This window comes from Leptopilina heterotoma, unplaced genomic scaffold, assembly GCF_015476425.1.
Source record: "Leptopilina heterotoma isolate Lh14 unplaced genomic scaffold, ASM1547642v1 Lhet_63, whole genome shotgun sequence".
Classification (NCBI taxonomy): domain Eukaryota; kingdom Metazoa; phylum Arthropoda; class Insecta; order Hymenoptera; family Figitidae; genus Leptopilina; species Leptopilina heterotoma.
In genome coordinates, this window is record NW_025111149.1 from 1,797,764 (window position 1) to 1,821,117 (window position 23,354).

At 26.9% G+C, this 23,354-nt stretch overlaps 1 protein-coding gene across 1 annotated transcript; it reads right to left on the reverse strand.

Moving 5' to 3' along the window:
• Positions 1–453: 453 nt before the first annotated feature.
• Positions 454–22,636, reverse strand: LOC122509838 (Golgi-specific brefeldin A-resistance guanine nucleotide exchange factor 1). Its single transcript, XM_043624109.1, has 17 exons — positions 22,285–22,636; positions 21,498–21,696; positions 21,071–21,298; positions 20,888–20,994; positions 19,631–20,102; positions 19,064–19,458; positions 18,812–18,989; positions 18,620–18,735; positions 18,330–18,518; positions 17,919–18,254; positions 13,627–13,835; positions 13,185–13,430; positions 12,500–12,998; positions 10,096–11,037; positions 6,831–7,373; positions 5,880–6,590; positions 454–1,249 (listed from the first exon to the last, which is right to left on the reverse strand). The coding sequence occupies exons 1-17, from the start codon at positions 22,402–22,404 to the stop codon at positions 1,127–1,129; spliced, it is 5,613 nt and encodes a 1,870-aa protein (XP_043480044.1). The 5' UTR covers positions 22,405–22,636; the 3' UTR covers positions 454–1,126.
• Positions 22,637–23,354: the final 718 nt, after the last annotated feature.

Genomic DNA, 23,354 nt, shown 5'->3' on the forward strand with positions numbered 1-23,354 from the left:
CATTACATAATTTTAAAACTGTAAATCTAAATATTTGTTGCATTTCTCCGGGCGACTTGTGAAGGATACGCCGCTGATTGTTGTTTTGATCAGCTGATTGATGTTTATCATTGATTTTAAATTCAAATATCAAAATATTGACGTAATAGGTAATTGCGTATTTTGCTCTTAAAATTAATAAAAGAAAAACTAGAAAATACCCTCTATTAAATTGAGTATATTTTTAAATATAAAACAATTTAAACTTTTGACTTTAAATACAAATTGCGAATAATTATCAATGCAAATAAAAATTATTTGATCTCTATTGCTCTTTATTTACTTCACTAATTTCTTATATGACAAGATAAAATTTTGTTTTGTCTAACGTCACATTTAAAAAACAATTTTTTTAATGCAGGAATAAAGCTTCTTTATAAGCTACGGAAATAAAATATTCTTCAAAAACAAAAGTGTTCTAAAAACATGATTTATTTTTAACGATAAAGACAACATAATTTTTCTATATATATATATATGAATTAAAATAATCAATTTTACAATTTTCCATTTTTTCTTATTAAACTACAATTTGACATGACTTGTAAATCAAAATTCATAAGTCACGTTAGTTTTTCTTTAAATATTTTATTAACACTTGGTAAAGTTTTGTGTATATAGTCTAATGCTAGAATTTTCAAGATAAACTTAAAAATTTACACAAAATCAAATCATTTTCAAAAAAAAATTCTCTCAAAATCGACAATAAGTATAAATTTTTTATTAAAAAGTGGAAATTTTTAAATTAAAAGCTGTCAAAAAGATAAAATCATTTCATATACATTGTAATAAAACTTACAAAAAAAACAAACAAAAACTTTTTTAAAATAACAAAAAAATAAATTTCTTTAAAATCACTTGAACAAAATTGCAAGTAACCAAAAACCCTATTTTTACTGTTCTGATATATCACTTTTTATTTTTACAATTCTTATTATTAGACTTGGTAATTTGACGTCAAATTTACACCGCCACCGATAAAAATCAATTTCTTTCTTTAAATTTGCTTTTTAAGCAAAAATTTTTAATACATTTGAAGAAACAAAAGAAATGACAATTGTAAAGATGTTCTTTTGTACAAAATTTTTCAATTTTCCAAAGTGGCGGTACTCACTTGACGGACGTCAAAGAGACGATCCGCGGCGGGGTCTTCGTTAAAATAAGCAGCGGAATTGAAAATCGTTGCTGTTTTTCCCTCCTCGACTGTTGCCTGATAAGAAAATCACTTTTATTACCTATCTTATTATTCAGGGTGGTCACAAGTTTCAGTTTATCAATTTCCCTGACAGTTTATTGCCATTAAAATTATTTTCCCTGACAAACTTTTCTTTTTACAGAAAAATATGAAAGTTTACGGAAAATGAGTAAAATTTATGAATTTTAATGATTTCTAAAAATTACAGTTATAACCCTTCCTAAAGTCAATTATTTTCTACAATTTTCAACTAAACTTCATTTCTAAATCAATTTTATTTTAAATAATTTTCCGAAAATTCTAAAATTAAATTATTTAAATAGGGGAGAGGGCCCCAAGGTGGTCACCCTAAGAAAATTTTTGTATATTAGTTAGTATCTTCCAATTTTTTTTTTGTTATTGTTATTATTTGAGAAGACAAAGATTTTAGTAAAGTTTTGAGGTAAATAGTCGTATGAGTCTCGTTGTAACGTGATCGTCGTAAAATTTCTGTTTTTAAATGATCGAGAAATTTTTTTCTCAGGGTGTTAAAATCATCAAAATTAACCATTTTAAATTAGTAAAAATCGTTATAATTATCTTTATATATCGTACAATAATATTCCAAATGAATATAATTAATATTGTGCTTTACAAATTTTTTCATTAACGTTTAAAAAATTGTGTCTTGGCCCTAAGGTGGACACTTTTTTGGCCCCAAGGTGGTCGCTTTTGATTTTTTATGAAAATGTGTTTATACGTTATATTTATCAACATTTATCACTGTGAATGTGAATTTTATCAATTTTTAAGTTTTATGATGAATAATAATGAAATATGTAGAATTATTTTCAAAATTTTACCTGTCTAATACATACACAAAAAGTATCATTTTTGACGAAAGGACAAAGTGCAAAAAAAATATGTAATATGTTTCTGTGATTCTGAAAAACAATTAATATTAAATAAACAACTTAATAATACGTTTTTTACATTTTTTTAAAACTTTTTTAGTGAATTTTTGTATGGTGACCACCTTGGGGCCACTTTTTTAAAAGTCGAATTTTCAACTTTTTTTAAAAAGTGCCATAACTTTTTTTTATTAATGAAATGAAAAAAACTTTATGATAGGAAATTAGGTAATAAGATAAAGTTTCAAACGCCGTATTATTGACCTTTATATATAATTCCATTTGAAATCTACAGTCGTTCAAAAGATGGGTGACCACCTTAGGGCCCTCTCCCCTACAAAAACTCAATTTTTTTTAATAATTGTAACTGTCTATGTTTTTTTCTTAAGTTATTGAGGTATAATTTTTCAAAAAAATTATAATAAAGAAATTCTTAGAATTAATTTTTTAAAAATATTTTTGAACAATTTTTGATAAACAATCATTTTTTAATTATATACAATTGAAAAATTTTGAAACAATTAAAACTTAGTAAAATCTTTTAAAAACAATTGAATTTTTGAAAAAAAAGTAATAACATTTTTAAAGAATTTCAATTTTAAAATAAGAACATCATTTCTCCAAAATTTTAATAAGTCTAAAAAAGTAAGTTTTTATTTACTTTGTTCCAAGAGAATTGACTCTTAAAAAAAATTATGATAAAAAAATTCTAATAATTAGTTTTTAAAATATATTATAATGTAATTTTTCAAAAATAATTTAATTTCTTAAAAGAATTTTTGTATAATTTAAAAAATAGTACATTGCCCAACTAGTGACGAAAGTGTGATTTTTCGAGAGTGAAGTTTGCGGCTCGAGAGCAGCAATCACTCGAGAAAAATCATTCTTTCACCGTGTGTTATGCACTAAGTTTTCTCCAACGCCTTGCGAGGAAAGGTTTCTTCGTGAGTTTCGTATAATTTTAATTAAACGTGTGCTTATGTTTAATATAATAAAACAGACGAATGCTTTGAGTGGGGAAAGTGAGACACAAAATATATTTCGGTTAGAGAACAAGAAAAAAAAATAAGGTCATGATTTACATTCGCCACGCCAAATTTTACTTTCAACACTCTCTTCAGAGGAGTTGAGAAAAGTTCTACCTTCGCCACACTTATCTAACAAGATACAAAAAATTTTAATAAAAAATTAAACATGATTGTTTTTTCCAAAATGTTAAAAATAATTCTAAAATGTTATCATTTTTTGTATGTATTTGAATTTTCCGAAGTAAGTTATTGAAAATAGTGGAAATATTGAATTTTAAAAAATTAGAAACTAATTTTCCCTAATTTTCAATTTTAAACTTAAATTTAAAGATTTTTCATTAAACTTTTTGATAATTCAATTATTATCAAACTTTACAATTAAAATTCTTCAAAATTTGATTTTCAAAAATTGTTATAATAACAGGGTTGCCACAAAATTTAAATTTTGTTTTTCCCTGACTTTTCCCAGATTTTCAGACAAAATTTTCAATTTTTCCCTGACCCTGAAGAACATCAATAACTTCTTTTCTAAATAAATATTTCATCATTATTATTTTTCTATATAGGAATTAAGATTCTCAATTTCTTATAATAAGAATATTGTAACTATAAATTCAAATTTTCAAAGATTTTAATTTTAACCCTTTTCAAAATTCAATTATTTCTAAAAATTCACGCTATAATGCTTTTAATATTCAATTATAATTTAAAATTTTAAGTGAAATTCATTTTTTAATCAATTTTTATTAGAAAATTTCCCGATAATTCAATTATTTAAATACAAAAATAAATATTTTATTCAATAATTGCATGTTTCTTAAAATTTAATTTTTATGAAGAATTTCATCAAAATTTTTAAAAACAATTGAATTCTTTCGACAAATTTAAAAAAAGATTGTAAAAATAAATGCAATTTTCTATCATTTTATTTAAAATTGTATAAAAAATAATTGAAATTCTGCGATAAGTTTTGTTATTTATGAAAATAATTGAATTCTTGCAACGAATTTTATTAAATATTTTTTAAAGAATAAATTGAATTCCTGTGAAGAATTTTATTTGTGAAAATAATTGAATTCTCAATAAAAATTTTATTATTTATGAAAATAATTGATTTCTAGCGAATAATTTTATTCAAATTTTTTTAAATAATTGAATTTTTTAGAATTTTTTGAAACTTTTTAAAAATAATTTAAATTAAATTTCATTTAAAAAATTGAAAATAATTTAAATCTGACAAAGAATTAAAAAAAAATTTTTTTACTAATTGAATTCTTGTAAAAATGTTTATTTTTGAAAATAATTTTATTAAAATTTCTTAAATAATTAAATTTCTTCGAAGAATTTTTATTTTTTACGAAAATAATTGAATTGCTACAAAGAATTTTTATTTTTTACGAAAATAATTGAATTGTTTCGAAAATTTTTACAAAGATTTTTGCCAATAATAATTGTATTCCTCGGAAGAATGTTGTATTTTACGAAAATAATTGTATTCTATGACCAATTTTATTATAATTTTTCAAATTTATAAAGCATTTTATCAGAATTTTTTTAAATAAAATTGAATTCACATAAAAAATGTATTATCTTTGAAAATAATTGAATTCTTCAGAAGAATTGTATTGAAAATAATTGAACTGTATAGAAAATTTTTATTAAAATTTCAATTTTATTAACTAAATCTTGTAAAGAATTTTGTCAAAATTTTTAAAAATAATAAAGCTTTTAAAATAATTTTATTTAAATTTTTCGAAAGAATTGAATTTCTTAGAACAATTTTTTTCAATTCTCTCTATTGAAAAATTAAAAATAATTGAATTAGTGCGAAGAAATTTATAAAAAATTGGTAAGTAATTGAATTCCTGTTAAATTTTTATTAAAATTTAGTTTAAATAATAGAATTCTTTTGGAAAATTTTATTAAATTAATAGATATTACAAATAATTGAACCTACATAAAATAAGGGGACGAACGCATGGTTGAAAGGGATAATATCAGTCAGGCAGCAGCGAGCGGCTCAAGGCTTGTCACTGCTACCCGACTGGTAATATCCCTTCCAAGCCTTGCGTTTGTCCCCTTATTTGCAGCTAGCACTGCAATTATTCAAAAAGATTTTTATTGTAGATTTATTTGAAAAATTTAATTATCTTAAAAAATGATTCAAAAATAATTTTTGAAAGATTTGTTTATAGTTATTTTTTGCACTATAAAAATCGAAATATGTTGCACTTTTTTAATAAAAATTGTGGTATTTTGTTGGAATATTTGGAAGAAAAGTAGAAAAATTCGCAATTTTTTAAAATAAGTTGAAAAAAGTCTCAATTTTCTTAATTTCTTTGACAAGCAATTTTTTTCCTGTCATTTCCCTGACTTTATTGACTTTACTGACATGTGGCCACCCTGATTATTGCCACGCTCTCTGAAGAAAGGTAAGAAAAAAATGTTTAAGGTTACATTTGTATTATTTTCGTTATTTTTTTTACCTTAATAATGTCAATTAATTAATTGTGACTAAATTAATTATTCAGTTTAGTCCTTAATTAAAAGTTAGTCTAAAACTAAAATCAGTTATTCTTAATTATTTCAGACGAAATGAAGACTTGAACCAGTGTTTTATATTTGAGACTTGTATTTTCATTGAAAAAATTACAAAAAATTACAAAAATAACCTACAATTTTTTTCTTCTACCTTTCTTCGGAAATTAATTAATAATGAAAACTCACCTCATGTGATTTAACGGAATGACTAAGATTATTTTCCCCAGAATAATGAAATTCGTGTGATTGTGGAAACGAATTTTGCGGATATTGCGAAATATTGGAGATTATCTGATGTGATGCCGATATTTGTTGGGGCATTGTTAATTGTTGATTTGTTATTTGTTGACTTGTTATTTGTTGATTAATTTGTTGACTTGTTAATTGTTGACTGGTTATTTGTTGTGAAATCGCAATTTGCTGCGAGATTAATTGATGTTGAGGTGTCGTGACTTGGGGAACAATTGAAATGTCCTGAGAGGCGGCGATTATATGCTGTGCAGTATGCCAAATATTTTCCTCATTTGCTGTTGAATTTTTTTCAATATCCTGATTAGAAATTACAGGAATTCCCGGATGTTGCTGCGATAGTGGTCGATAAAAATCGAAAACTTTCTGTGCACTCGGTTGAATTGCCACTGGACTCGAAACACTTGGTGGTGGTTGATTCACAAGGGTAATAACTTGTTGAGCAGCTTCCTTTTTCTCAGACGATGGTAAAATTGTCGCCGCAATTACTCCAGTCGATCGGAGAATTCCATTTTCCACTGCATTCAACATTCTGTCATTATCCTCATCGACAACGTGGCTCTCATTTTGTACAGTCGATTGTATTTCCGGTTGTGGGGCTATTGATCCTGGGAATGACGGTTGTTGCTGATCGACGAGACTGATAACCTGTTGGTAAGGGACATTTTTTTGAAGAATTATTCTTTTTCTTATCACGATAAATTCTTTTTAAATTCTTTTTTTTCAAAAAATGTGACTTGGAAGAAAGGTACCTAAGAAGAACAGAATTTGTCTCATTTCTACCTTAATTAAAAGTTTCTGTTTAGTTAGAGAACTAAAGCCAAAAATTATTTGTTTCTTGGTACCTTTCTTCAGAGCGAGTCACTATTTTTAAGAGAATGATTTTACCTGAGGTTGAGGAGACTGCGAAAGAGGTTGAGTTTGAGCGACAGGAGGTAAATCGGGGAAGAGTTCAGTCCTCAAATTTGGTAGAAATCCGTCGATAGTTCGCCACGTAGGTGCCCATAAATTTGATTCTGGTACCAAAACACCAGCTGACGACATGACGAGTAGCATATTTTTCAAAGACTCCGGAATTGCTTCTAACAAAAGTTCACTGTTGTCTGCGTGCATGAAAGCGCGAAGAAGATCGAGTACTGTTAACCAAAGAGGCAGAAATCCCGGTAGCGAGAGTAGAGGCGTTAAATGATGCAGAAATACTTTGGATAAGAGTGTCGCCGCCCGGAATCGGGTTTCCTCAACACCAGTCGGATCGTTGGGCGCAATTTGACCCAAAAGTTGTGCGAACAAAGGAAAGAGGACTTGTTCCAAACACTGGGACCATTCAACGCCAGTTAATTGAGTGAGTTCGTGAGCCAAGAGTGACTGAAGATACGTGATTGCCGATGCGCGAACTGGTCGTCTGCAGTCCCCGCAGAGCCTAGCGATTCCCTACGACAAACACACAAATTTTAAATTCTCCAAATAATCTGTGTTTTTGAACACAGGTCAGGGAAATCAGGGAAAAGTCAGGAATTTTTATTAAAAGTACTGGAAAAAATTTTAATTTTAGAATTCATTGTTTGCCTCATAAACTATGAAATTACCACGAATTTTAATACAAAACCTTCAATTTTTTCTATTTCTGACAATAATTTCTTTTTAAATAACTCAATTCTTGAAGAACTGTCATAAAATTATAACTTGTAAATTATTTAATGAATAATTTTACTTAAAAATTTCAAAATTAATTCAATTTTAAAAGAAAAGGTTTTAATTTGAAATTTTAGAAAATTTATATTTTAAATGAATTTCATTACAAATTTTAAAAAACTTAGATTTTTGGAAAATTCTCGTAAAAATTTAAATTATCTTTATAAATAATAATAATAAAATTCTTCTCCCAAATTCAATTATTTTCAAAAAATTTCATTAATTCAATGATTCTCAATACCTACTATTCTAATAAAATTTTCCAAAAAAATTCAATTATTTAAAAAAAATTGTAATTCACAGGAATTCTATTATTTACAAATTTTTTATAAATTTCTTCGCAGAAATTCAATTATATTCAAAAATTTAACAAAACTATTGTCAAAAGTAATAAAATTCTTAGTAGAAATTCAATTATTTAAAAAAAAAATTGTTTTAAATCTCGTGAAGGTTTAAATAAATTCTTTATAAATAGCAAAATTCTTCGCCAAAATCCAATTATTATTTTCAAAAATTTTAATAAAATTCATGAAAGAATATCAATTTTTTTTAAATTATAATAATAAAGAATTCAATTAGTTAAAAAAAATTTTCATAAAATTCTACACGAACATTCAATTATTTTCTAAAATAATAAAAATTTCACAAGAATTTTTTCTCGAAATCATGTTGTTTTGATCATCTTGATATTCACAAAATTCAAAGAAAAAAATTTTTTGTTCGGCGAATCAGAATAGTCATTTTTTACGTATTTTGGGTCGCTGAATCAATTATTTTCACTACAATTTTAATTGAATTCCTGAAAAAAATTTAATTATTCTTAAAAATTCTATTAAAATTCGTCGAAAGACTTCAATTATTCAAAAAGTTGTTGATAAAATTCTATATGAGAATTCAATTTTATAAACATTCAATTATTCAAGAAATTATTTATTTCTGTACTTAAATAGTTGAATTCTCGTAAAATTTTCTAATAAGAATTAATTTCAAAATTAATTTCAGTTAAAATTTTAGTTGAATATTAAAAGTATTATAGCATTAATTTATAGAAACAATTGAATTTTGAAAATGTTCTAAATTAAAATCTCAGAAAATTTGAATTTTTTATATTTTTAACTAACAATTCTGTTGAATACATTTTTTTGAAAAAACAAATGAATGAATTTGAAAATTCTCCAGAAACTTTTGCAAAAATTATTAAAAATACATAATATTGATTTAAAGAAGAATTTTAGTTAAAAATTACAGTGACCCTAAAGAATATTCTGATTCACTCTAAAAATGATTAGATACTCAAAAAAATGTTCTATTACATTTATTTACAAATCTCTTCGAAAGTAAAATTATTCGAAAACATCAATAACTTCATTTTTAAATAAATATTTAATTATTATTTTTCCGTAGGAATTAAAATTCTTCATAACATTTAAATTCAAAGCTTTTTGAAATTCAACAACTTATAAGAATATTTTTACAAAACATGAAGAAGAAAACAAACATTTAAAAATTAAAAACAAACATTTAAACATTTTTAATTCATTTTTAAATCAATTTTTATTAGAAAATTCTAGAAGAATTAAATTATTTAAAATTGAATTCTCATAAAGAATTTTATCAAAAAATTTTTAAATAATTGAATTCCTTTGACAAATAATAAAATTTTTAAGAATAATTACATTTTTCGAGGAATTCGATTAAAATTGCATAAAAAATAATTAAAATCCTGCGATGAGTTTTATTATAATTTATGAAAACAATTAAAATTTTCTCAAGAATTTTATTAAAATTTTTCTAAAATGATTGAATTTCGGAGAAGAATAAATTTTATTATTTATAAAGATACTTAAAATTTTGACAAAATTTTTTTTTTAATTTTTGATGAACATAATTGAATTTTTACGAAGAATTTCATTATACTTTTGAAAATAATTTCATTCTTCAAACGAATTTTATTCAAGTTTATAAAAATAACTGAATTTCTGTGAAGAATTTTTTTATTTATATAAATAATTAAATTTTTTGCAACGAATTTTATCCAAGTTTATAAAAATAATTTAATTTCAGTGAAGTATTTTATTATTTATAAAAACTTTGTAAATAATTGAATTCCTGTGAAATGGCAAGAATATTATTAAAATTTTTTAAAGTAATATTGAATTTTGAAGAAGAATTTTATTATTTATAAAGATATTTGAAATTTTGACGAGATTTTTGTTTTTAATTTTTAAACATAATTGAAATTCTGCGAAGAATTTTTATAACTTGAAAATAATTGAATTTCTGGAATCATTTGTAACTTTTCCAAAATTCAATTTTTTCCAGTACTTTTATTAAAAATCCCTGACTTTCCCCTGAATTCCCTGACCTGTGGCAACCCTGTTTAAATTAATGAAAAATTAGAGTGAATCTTTAGGATCAGGGAAAAAGAAAATGAAATTTTTGTGAGAATGTTTGTGCCTACCTGCAAAAGGGGCCGCCATCCTTGAGCCCAGAGTGAAATGTCGGTGGTCTCGCCTTCCTGAGCCCACCACTGGAATACCTGGGCCGTCCTCGTGTGCAGAGTGTGCATCAACTCTAGTAACTGAATCGGACTCTGTTGGTAATTCGCCGGCTCGTCGACGGCGCTCAAAACACGACTCCGCTTGCCAGCACACTGGAGAACCGCCTCGGAGAACGTTCTCACGCAACGGACGCACAATTCGAAATTGAATGGCGTCACGTGAGCGACGTCTCGAACAAGAAACGATAAACTCTCGACGCACTTGACCAACGCGGCCGGATCATGAGGTTGAAGATCTCGATCCAAGACAATAGTATCGGCAGCAACTGGAAGTGGCGCCTCGGTCCCCGTCGGAGAAACCAAAACCCATTCAGGAACTGGACTAATTGGTCGTGAATCTAGAATCGAATTTCTCGGTGATGCTTCATCAAGAACTGGATTCGTTTGCTTCGATTGTAAAGCCCCGGCTCCCACGCACTCCAACAAACTGAAAATCACTTTCCAATCGTCGTTCGTGTGAATATTGGCTGCGCCAGTCTTCAGCAGCTCCGAGAGTCCGTAGGCAATTTGCCGCGAGAGTGGCGACATTGCCACTGACGGCAAATACGTCAACGGTGTTAGTGGCGGGAGAACAGTGCAGGCCAATTCCTCGCCTCGAAGAAGTCGTATCGCCAGGCGCAACATACCCACGGCCACTCGTTCCAGAAGGTACGGTTGATTCTCCCGAGCCGCTGTCGTTAGCAGTCCATCGAGATGCGCCTGCACCACGGGCCAAATGCAAACCACACGATCGCGATTTTGAATTGTCACTTCCAAAAGACATTCCAAAAGAAAGACGGCGAGATCCTCGTCCTGCGATTTCACCGATACTAGTGCGCCAATCAAGGACCGAAGCGATTCCACCTGAAATTCAAATTGGCCATAAATTCAAGAGGAAGAAGACTGCAATGAGTTTTATTATTTATGAAAACAATTTAATTATTCCGAAGAATTTTATAAAAAAGTTTCATACAATTGATTTTTTTCGAATAAATGTATGCTAATTCAATTTTTAATAATTGAATTCCTGTGAAATCTTCATTATTTTAGAAAATAATTGAATATTCATGTAGAACTTTGTCAAAATTGTTTTTAAATAATTGAATTCTTTTGAGAAATTTCATTAAAATAATAGATATACAAATTTTTGAATGAATTTTATTAAAATTTTTGAAAATAAATGAATTTTATTACTTTTGAAACTAATTGAATTCTTGTGATGAATACTATTATTGAAATTAATTGAATTTTGCTTTTCATTTGTAAATATAATTCAAATGTTAACGACAATTTTTTTAGATTTTTTGAAAATAATTGAATTTCTGCGAAGAATTTTATTAATTTTAAAAATAATTGACTTCTTATGATGAATATTGTTATTTATGAAAATAATTTAATTCCTCCGAATGATTTTATTATTTATAAAAATAATTAAATCCATGAAAAGAATTTAAACATTTTAGAAGTAATTGAATTACTATGAAGAATTTAATAACAAATTTTGAAACATTTGATTTTTTCGAAAAAAATTTATGCAAATTCTATTTTAAATAATTGAATTACGGTAAAATTTTTATTTTTTTTTTAAAGAATTGAATGTTTGTGTAGAATATTATCAAAATTTTGGTTTAATAATTAAATTCTTTTGGGAAATTTTATTAAAATAAATTATTAAAAATCATTGAATTAAGAAAATTTTTTGAAAAAAAATTGAAACTTTGACATGAATTTTATTTAAATTTTTGAAAATATTTGAATTTTATTACTTTTGAAACTAATTGAGGAGCTGGATCGAAGAGCCGGTTCTTCGATTCTGCTCCTCAATTGAATTCTTGGGATGAATACTATTATTTATGAAAATAATTGAATTTTGCTATTCATATATAAAGATAATTTAAATATTGACGATAATGTTTTTTAGATTTTTTGAAAATGTCGTTGAATTTCTGGAAAGAATTTTAATATTTATTAAGATAATTGAATTCTTTCAAAGAATTGCGTTAAAATTTTGTAAATTAAAACTAATTTCAACAATATTGAAATTAAAATTTTTCAAAAAAATACTTCATTAAATGATTTATAAGTAATAACTCTATGGCAGTTCTTCAATAGAATTAAGTTATGTAAAAAGAAATTATTTTTGGAAATAGAAAAAATTGAAGGTTTTGTATTAGTATTCGTGGTAATTTCATAGTTTCGAGGCAAACAAAAAAGACACAAAAATTCAGAATTGTCTTATGAATTCTATAAATTAAATTTTTTACAGTATTTTTAATAAAAATCCCTGATTTCCCTGATCTGTGGCAACCGTGAACTATTCACCTACCTGTAAAAATTTACTCTCCTCAATAATTTGCTTCAGGTGACAGTTCGCAATACATTTCGCCGCACGTTCCCTGGCGGCGATTTCAGCCGGATGAGGAACTTTTGTCGTGTGAAGAGCAATATACGAATATAAACTGGAAAGAATTCCTTGCTCGACAGGCGCTGCTTTAATTGCCGACGGCTCACGAATCAATGAAATTTTACCCGTGACATCAAGAAAGTCCTCACCCTCAGTTAAATTCTTTGGCAGAACACGAGCTAGGAATAATGTTTGGAGACAATCGACGATATTTTTCCACGATGCCCGCAATGCGTCTCCGTGCATGTGAGTAATTTTGAAAAGTGTATGCGCCGCTAATTGACATCTTCCACTACTGCCCAAATGTAAAACTACTTGGTCCGGTTCACCGCCAGCCGCCAAGCCGGTAAACTTACAAATACTGACTATCAATGTGTCCAGATCGCTCGTCATTCCATAATGAGCACTAATTGCCGCACAACTAAAAATTAAATACAAAAATTAGTAAATTAATTAATTTTAACTTAAATAATTTAAAAAAAAATAATAAAAGAATGCTTTTATTATTTTTTCTGTAAAAGCTCTGTCTAGAAACTTCATCGACAAGAATAAATAATAAAAATTTAATTAACAGAATGAAAATTTAGCGGATTTTCTTGCTTATTACCTGAGAAATGCTTGAGCAACTCTTCGTTGAAGAGTTTTGTCGGGAGCTTTGTCGAAAGCTCTGCAAAGAGCACTGACAATTGGAGCCCAGGCTCTTTCGGCTAATTCCTTGTCAACAAATTCTCCGGCACTGCCAACTTTCAAATAACTGCTCTCTGGACCACAGCTACGGCGTAACAACACTTTCCAAAGATAATTCTCTTTTACAAGTCCAGTTTGTTCTGCTGGCATCACAATTTCTTCGTTCCTTAAAAACAAACCAATTGTTTTAAAATCTATTTCAAAATTTTATAAATAAATTAGAAATCAAAATCAACTCAAACATAACTTTGAAATAATTTGCTCATTTGTAAAGCTGGATGGCTTGAAGCAAATAAATATACTATATTGATTATTTATTTACTATTATTAAGGTATAGGAAATTAATTTTCCGTTAACTTACTTAATGGAAGTGTAGATTTCATCCAACATTTCTTGATCAAAATCCTCATCGCCATTAACTTTTTTCAAATTCCTTTTAAAATCGTCGGCATTCATTGGATTAATTTGACGTTTTGCGTTATAATTATGTTGATCAACATTTAAAATAATTACAGCGTAAGCGAGCGTGAATGCAGCATCGGCCGAGGCAAAAGGTCTACCGTTACTATCCTGTAATTAGAACAACGTTCATTAGATCTAATTATTAATTAATTGATTATATTAAAAAAAATTAATATATATATATATATATATATATACTAGCTGTCGTACCCGTCTTCGACGGGTTTTAGTTTCTACCAATACATTTAAGTTTCTACCAATCTGGAAAATCAGGAAATAGCTAGGGAATTTAATTTGACCGGAAAAAAATAATAATTAGTTACCATTATAGCTATTTTAGTAGGAAAATATTACTATTTGAATCAGTGATTGACTTTTTGTTATCAAATTAGTTATTTTAACCAATTCAAATGCAGAGAACAATATTTATCAATTTGTAGTACTTTAATTAATGTATTAAAAAAATTAAATTTTCCATACAGTTTTTGGAGTTATAGTAGAGTCTAATTGGAACTAATTGTATCGCAAGTAGACCCTACGTTACGACTGCTAAAACCTAACATAAGACCTAAATTTTAGGCTGAAAGTAGGGCTTAAATTTTGACTCGGGTCTGTTTTCATAAATATTATACATCAATAAAAATTGAAGTAAAAAGCAATTTTTTAAAAGCGAATTAATATAATGAAACTTTTTCTTAATTTGATAGGAAAATTCCCGGTTCGGCATATTCCCAGCTTTTTACAGTTTTTCCCGTTTGGTAGATACCCAGTTAAATGTATTAGTATAAACAGAAAACTGTACGACAGCAAGTAATACAATCTATATTTATATGAACTTAAGAAACAGTATTTTCATAAAATAAGTAAATTTTTATAGCCATTTGTAGATTTATTTATGGATAAAATCAAGTAAATTTAAATTTGACAAAAAAGAGATAAACCGTGAAAAATTTGGACAAAGCAGGAAATTTTGTTAAACAAAAATAGACACCGTGTTAACTTTTGTCTTTACATTGCTCAAAACATCTCTTAAAGTTAAATCTAGAGTTAAAATGAAAAAACGTTTTAACATGTAAGTTTTTGCCTAGTGGCATAATATGCTTGTATTGTATCACAGGTGACTTACAATTCTTGACATCCTGCGAAATCATTTTAATCATAAAAAATTTCCATTTTCAATATTTCTGAACTTCTTGAAAATATTAGATTGATTTGATAAATAATTTTGAATTGCACTATTTTGACATCAAAATATTAATCAGAGACTCCAAAAATACTACTGAATTATACTTCATATAGTAATTAGTATCGATTTTTTGATATATTGAAAATTTTTTTATATTTCTTGTAGGATAGTATTTTTTGCAAAATTATGATAAAATCTGACTAAATAACATATAATATTCATTTTTAGAAAGTTTAAAAGCTATCCATTAAAAATTGTGAAATTTGGAAATTTTCCATTTTTCAAGTTTTTGAAAATATTTTTATATTTACATCTTAGTTGTAGAATAGTATTTTTTGAAAAATTATGCTAAAATGTGACCAAATAACATGTAATACTCAAATATAGAAAGTTTAAAAGCAATCCATAAAAAAATGTAAAATTTTGAAATTTTCGATTTTTTGAAAACATTTTTATACTTACATATTAGTTATAGGACTTTATTTTTTGCAAAGTTATGCTATAAGGTGACTAAATAACATATAATACTCAAGTATATAAACTTCAAAAGCAATCCATGAAAAATAAAAAATTTTGAAATTTTCGATTTTTTGAATTTTTTGAAAAAATTGAATATCTCCCGTTCTAATTAATATTTTTTAAATCTGTAAATTTATAAACCTTCCTTGGGTCAATACCTAATAACCTACCAAGTTGGACTTAAATCGATTCACATGTTTTTGTGTGATTGGGGTACAAAGTTTTTGTGACAGACAAACATACATACATACATACATACATACATACATACATACATTAAATTTTTTAAGAACATTTTTGGAATCTCTGATGTCCATAATAACTAATCATGTTAACATTTTGAAGTTTTAAGCAATGTACAGACAGACATCTGATTTTATTAATAAGGATAAAAAAAATTCAATTATTTCCTAAAATTTTAATAAATTTTTCAAAACAATTCAATTATTTTTATAAATAGTAAAATTCTTTGAAAAAATTTAATTATTTTTTAAAAATATTTTTAATTATTAATTATTAAATTATAAAAAATAATTGATATAGAGAAGAACTTTAGTTAAAAATTCCAGAAAATACATAATTGAATTTTGGAGAAGTTACAAATACTTGAAATTTCTAGAAATAATTATGTGAAAAATTTTAATTTCCATTCTTTTGAAATTAATTGAATTTTTAAATACCTATATTTTGAATTATTAATCAGGGTGTCCAGAGATTCTTTACAAAAAAATTCAAGGACTTTTCAAGGTTTTCAAGGTCCATTTTTAGGGTACTAATTTTCAAAATATTTGTTATTTATAATCGAGTATAATAGAGTAAGTTCTGTTTATTAGTTTTCCTCAATAAGTGTATTTCAAGTAAATTTTTACTTACTGTCTAAATTTGAATTAGTAAAAATAATTACTAATTCTAACTGATTTAGTGACTGACTTTTTGCTTATGAATTAGTAAACTTTACTAATAAATAATCATTTCTACTAATTTTTTTAGTGAAATTTACAAATTCAGAAGTAAAAAGTCAGTTACTAATTCAAATTAGTAAACATTTTTTTTAATTCAAATTTAGAGAGTACTTATAAACAATTTTATAATTTCTACATACCACAGTTATTCATAAATAACTTTAAATACAATTTATTGATAAAATATTAGAAATATAAAGAACATCGATTCAAGAAAAATCAATCAAAATTGTTTTTAAATAATTATATTCTTTTGGGCATTTCTATTAAAATAATTGATATACAAATTATTGAATTAAGAAAATTTTTTGAAAATAATTGAAAATAATTAAATGAAGAATTTAATGCCATATTTTAAAACAATTAATTTTTGCGAAAAAATTTGTGCAAATTCTATGTTAAATAATTGAATGAATGTAAAAATTGTTTTTGAAATTAATTGAAAGCTTGTGTAGAATTTTTTAAAAACTTTTGTTTAATAATTAAAATCTTTCGGGAAATTTTATTGAAATAGTAGAATATTGAAAACCATCGAATTCAGAAAAAATTTTGAAAATAATTGAAATTTTGCCATGATTTTTATTAAAATTTTTGAAAATATTTGAATTCTTGTGATGAAAACTATTATTTATGAAAACAATTGAATTTGACAATGAATTTTATTAAAATTCTTTAAAATAATTGAACTTTGTCGAAGATTATTGTTCTTGAATTCTTGTGATGAATATTATAATTTATGAAAATAATTGTATTTTGCAATGAATTTTATTAAAGTTCCTGAATATAATTGAATTTCGGCAAAGAATTTTTATATTTATAAAGATAATTGAAATATTGACGAGAATTCAACATAAAATATCAAGGAAATAAATCTCATTTTTAAGAATTTTAATTTTTCAAGGTTTTGTCATCAAATTCAAGGTGTTTTCAAAATTTTCAAGAAGCAAAAAAAATTCAAGTACTTTTCAAGATTTTTAAGGTTTTTAAGGTAGCTGGACACCCTGTTAATTTAAATGTCAATTATTCAATTATTAAAAATAATTGTTTTAAAGATGAATTTTTCATAAAAATTCTAAAAAATAATAATTTAGTTGAAATGGTGAAAATAATTATGAAGAATCTACAGCGATAATTATTTTATTATAAGTATTTATTTTATATTATAAGAATAATATTTTTTTATAATATAAAATAATGATTTTATTACTCAGTCAATTATTTTTAAAAATTGTAATAAAAATCTTTGCTAGAATTCACTTATTTTTATAAATAATAAAATTTTTCGAAGGAATTCAATTATTCTCAAATTTTTTGATAAAATTAATTTTAAGAATTCAATGATTTTCAATTACATTAATTTTAAAATTGAATATATTTAAAAAGAAAAATTATTATAAAAGTTAGGAAACAAAAAAGCAAACCACATCGAACTTCAAACTGCGAACAGTTTACCAGAATATAACGATTATTAATGCAGATAAATTAATTAATTAATATATAGATTAATAAATGAGAGAAACTTACATGCCAGTGTTCGGCGAATTTTTCAAGAAGAAGTGATATAAGAGCAGCTTCTCCAGGAAGTCGAAAGGATTCCAAATACAATCGTAGTGCTTGATCGATTCGCGTGTTGCCTAAATCGAAATTGTGAACGAAACAATTTAGTATCGTTTTATTTTCCTTTTTACTGATATATTCGCCAATTGCCTTTTTATCCAATCCCGGATTTTCACGCAAATATTTGGCAATTTTCTCAGGATCGGGTTGCTCTACATTCTCACCCAGGAGGCCATGTTCGGCTAATTTTGCAATACCCTTTCTGGGATTCTCGTTGAACTTCTCCGTTCCTAAGGCCAACCACTGAAAGAAAGTTTACATTTAACGTTTATTGTTTACTTGACAGCATGTATAATTTTCACTTTACGGTAAATTTACCCTCTTGTTGGCCTTCGTCGTGAGCAGTTCATCTCGAGTTGGAAGATTTGGCGACGGAGCGTGTCTAGAAGTTTTACAAAGGTCATGAAGACCTTTACATCTGGCCTCCATTCCCGCAATTAAATTAAATATAGCGTCGAGGGAAATAAATTGCATACTGTACATGGTTCCCATAAAAGAAGACGCGTTCTGAAAAAATACCGTTAATGTAAAAATTAAAAAAAATATATAATAAAACGGACAAAATCTTTGCCATCAGCACTTAAAGGGTTAAAGTTCAATATACAAACCCTAGATAAAAGTTTCATTGATTCCTCGTAAAGATTTGTAGAATAAAGTCCACAGTCGTAATTTAAATATAATTCTGCCGCTAAGCCCGGTATTCTCCACAGTCTGACAATCGCTTCTAAAATTAAAAATAATTACAATTAATATTTCAAAATGAATCGTAAAACTAATCTAAGAAAAAATATTGAAATTACCTAACGCTAACTCTCGTTGTTCGTACGATATCCGATTCGACTCTGAATTCACAATTTCCATTAATTTAGTAATGTAATGTTCCAATTGAAATTTCAAATGTTCCCTTTGTGATTCGAATAATAAAAACGACACTTGTAGATTCGCAGCCAAAATCGACAGACGATCGGAGCCCAACAACTGTAAAGACAATTTGATTAGAGAAATTTTCAGAAATGAAAATTAAATGAATTAATTTGAAAGCGATAACATACTAGTATTAAATTTCGAGAAAGATCGTCCTTTGCAAGAGCCAATAGCGATGTGAAATTGGAAAGAGAATCGGCGGAAATTTCCAATGCGACTTGCAATAAACTGAGACCCGAGTGCATCATTACTTCTGTATTCTGTTTATCGAGTGGATTGCAGATTGAGGCGAGAAATCGAAAAAGTTCGCGAACACACAGCGAACCATAGGGTGTATGTTGCTGATGTGGCATGAATCTAACGCCTTGAGTATTTACATATTCTTCAAGCGGTTCATCTTCTATTCGAATTTTTGGTATTTTCGAAACATCATAACCACTCGAACTCTCATCCACTGATGATAAATCTTCCACACTTCCCGCTGGCGATTGGACCCAATCGGTTTTGTCCTCCTCTCGACTCTCTAATAACAATTACACCAATTGAATTATAATTAATTAATTACACCACTTTTTAATGCTTACTAAATACTCCTATTCAACTAATGTAATTTTCAATTTATCAATTTACTAATTAGTAATCAAAATAATTGATAATTTTTGGAAAGCGTCACATATAAATAATAATAATAATACCTTGACAATCGGGAACATTTTCCTTCTCTAAACATTCAATCGTTTCTTTCTCGACTGTTTCAACAATGTTTTTATTTTCGGAAGACGATTCACATTCATTTTGTGATGCTTTACAGTCAGAAGTATTTTCTGTTGTCAAGTCATTTGAAACTTGTTCCTTATTGACCTCTTGATTTTCCTCCTTTGCCTCGAGATCTAATGTTTTTGCTACACTATTTTTATTATCGGATTTATCATCCTCAATTTTTTCCGGAGGACTTTGATCCAATGATCCTTGCATATCTACAATATTACCAGCCGGCGTTACTGGCGTGGTTGCGAGATGATTCGCCCTTACTCTATCGACAGGACTTAAAAGTTGAGACTCGGCGTCCTCAATTTCCTCGGGATTTGGTTGCGACTTTGATTTGGAATGATTCTTTGTTTTTCTAGACTTGCTTCGCGTATTATCCATATTATTTGTTCTCATTTTCTGTAAAAGTCGAAATGAATGCATAATAAAATTAATAATAAAACCATTTGTCATCGATAACAATGATAAATAGTTGACTATTTACAAAAAAACAGGGTTACCACAAAAATTTAATTTTGTTTTCCCTGACTGTAAAAAATATTCTGATTCACTATAAAAATGATTTGATACTCGAAAAAATGTTTTAATACTTTTATTTGGGAATTTGAATTTCTTTCATTGTAAAATCATTCGAAAACGTCGATAACTTTTTTTTAAATCGAGTGATAAAATCATTATTTCATATTATAGGAATATTGTTACTGTAACTTCTTTAAAATTATTTCCATCATTTCAATTTGTATTTCAATTATTATTTTTAATAATTTTTGACAAAGTTCTTTGAGAATTTTCAAATCCATTTGTTTACAATTCAATTTTACCAAAAATTTCGATTATTCGAAAATTCTTCAATTAAATATATATTAGAAAATAAAAACTTAAAATAATTTCAAAACATTTCAATATTAAACTTTTTCAAAAAATTAGTTCCACAGAATTTTTAATTAAAAGTATGAAAAATTCTGATTTTCAAAGATTTTAATTTCAAATCATTTCTAAATTCAATTATTTCTAAAAATTGCAATTATTTGTAACTTTTCCAAAATTCAGAATTTGTTTCAGTACTTTGAATAAAATTCCCTAACTTTTCCCTGATTCTCCCAACTAATTCTACTTTTCATGACTTTTCCTTGAATTCTCTAATTTCCCTGACCTGTGGCAACCCTGAAAAAGAATTAATTTACCTTCATATTTAGAAGACCCCTCGAATCGTCGATAAAATGTGGCAATCTTGTGAATAAATGTTGAACCATATCTCTTAAACAGTGCTCCGCTGTTCGTCTCAATAACTCTGGAAAAATAAATATTCTTTTAAATATACGACAAAAGGAAAAAAAGAATTTTGTCAAGAAAGGCATTGTTTTTACCGCTGAGACGTGATTCGAAACATATTCGAAAACAACTAAGCATAATTTCACAAATGCTCTCATTAGAAAGATGATCGCCTGAGGGAGAAAGCATAAGTGCTCGAAGAACTTGGAGAATTCTCATGAGTACAACACCATCTCCAGATGCATCTGTACCCACAAATCTTGCATGGGTAACAGCATCTGCCACAGCTTCCACGCAAGGAGCAATCGCTGGGTGCTCCGGATCTGAAATAAATCACCAATTTAGTTTATCGATCTCTAATCACAATCAAATGATAATATTAATAATAATAATAATAATAATAATAATAATAATAATAATAATAATAATAATAATAATAATATAATAGAAATATGTAATACTAATAATAATAGATATAATAATAATCACGAGAATCTTGAAAATTTATTAAAATATATTTACCAATAAGTCCATAGGAGATAATTTTATTAACGGCGGATAAAGCGAGACTAGTAACTGGTCCAGTTGTTTCTTCGGATCGTATAATTTCAAGAAAGGGTGCCATAAAAACAGCTGGTTCCAATTGCGAAATATCTTTTGCCTCATTTAAAGCTTCCTTTAACGAGGACAATCCCTTCATCAAAACATCTTGATCCTCATCCTGGAAAATAAAAAATTAAACGATTGAGTACCAGGAAATAATTACAAACATGCAGAGTAGATAACAAATTAATGACTCTTGCTCGAAGATAAGATAATTATTTATCAACAATGTATTTGAATTTTCAACCAATTAATACCTTCTAAATAATTACTTTTACATTCTAAGAGAATTGAATTCCATTTAAATAGCATTTTCCATTTACAAACAGGAAAGATTTATTCTACAAAAATTAACAATATGTTAATAGTTATGTCAATTTCAAATTAATTAACAGATTTCTATTAATGTTCCTGTAAAAATAATGTGCGAGAAATACTTTACAAGAATGTCAAAAATTTGATTCGATTAAAACGATTGAAGGAACATATTGTCGATATGTATATAGAGTTTACTATCGAAGAAGAATTTGTTCATTAATTGGACATTATTCTAGTAGTCAAAACAAATATCCGGACATTGAATATTAAAATGATTAAAATTAATGCGCTTCCTGTCACACGTGGCAGAAGATACGCTATGTGACAGTTCCTCAAGGTAATCGCAAGCAAGAATTATGAAATTTGGGCAAAATTTTCTTTTCCAAACCTGATGAGAGTGTGACGACCATCGAACACCACGTCGCATTGCTGTCACCAGGAGGCCCACCTCTCCCTCGAGGACATAGAGTCCACCTCCTGGACAAGGCATTTTCTGGATCCTACTCATTTTTCGTCTGCTTCCCTTCCTTCACAGGATCAGACCATATTTTAAAATCTTTTCTTATTAATTTTACAATCGAATAAAATGTCAAAGAACACTTGGAATTATAATACACATGTTGTGTTCACTCTCCTCGACGATGTTTTTTAATCCGAAAGTTGCAGAAAGTTGTAAAAATACCGAAAAAGGGAGCCAGCTGTCGATCTACGTCACCGCGGTAACCATTATTAAAGAAACGATGAGAGGTTATGTCAAACGGGTAAATTTCAATGACAACGAGAACATTACCGGGAAATTTCCTCTCTTTTGTAATTTTACTTTCAAACTTCATTAAAATAATTAAATATTCCTAATTTAATATGTGTTTTAAGATTTTAAACCATTTTTAAACCTGAAATATTACTAATATATATAGAGAATTATTGAAAACGAGTTATTTTGAGGTTAAGCCAGTAAAAAAACGAAAAATATACGTACTTTTTTACTTTTTTAAAAAAATAATTTCCATTTTGTGGAGGTAATTTCAAATAATAAATTCACAAAAAAATGATTTTATTAATTCCAGGCTTCGCACTCGATAATTACGTTTTAAAAAGTCGCAAAAAGTAGCGTTAAGACTAAAAAAAGTAGTAACAAAATATAACAGAAAAATTAAAAAATAAAAAGGTAGTAGTTATTGAAAACATTAAATTTGACGACCAAATAAAACTCGTTTTACTCGATTCACAAAAATTTTATTCAGTATTTCTCTGACTATTTCCTTATTTCTATCAAAAATATTTACTTTCCTTTCTTATCCTGTCTGCAATTCTAAATTTTTATAAAGTTCACTTATTTTCCAAATGTTTGGTTGTAATTTTTCAAAAATACACGATTATATGTAAAAACAATTTTTAAAAGTAAAAAAATAAAACTCTTACAATATAAAATTTATTTCAATTAAATATTACGAAATC

Coding starts and splice junctions, on each gene's coding strand:
- LOC122509838 (XM_043624109.1), bottom strand. CDS start 22,404: ATGAGTAGGATCCAGAAAATGCCTTGTCCAGGAGGTGGACTCTATGTC. Junction 13,431..13,626: donor GAAATCTACACTTCCATTAA/GTAAGTTAACGG, acceptor TTTGTTTTTAAG/GAACGAAGAAATTGTGATGC. Junction 6,591..6,830: donor CGCAGTCTCCTCAACCTCAG/GTAAAATCATTC, acceptor CCTTACCAACAG/GTTATCAGTCTCGTCGATCA.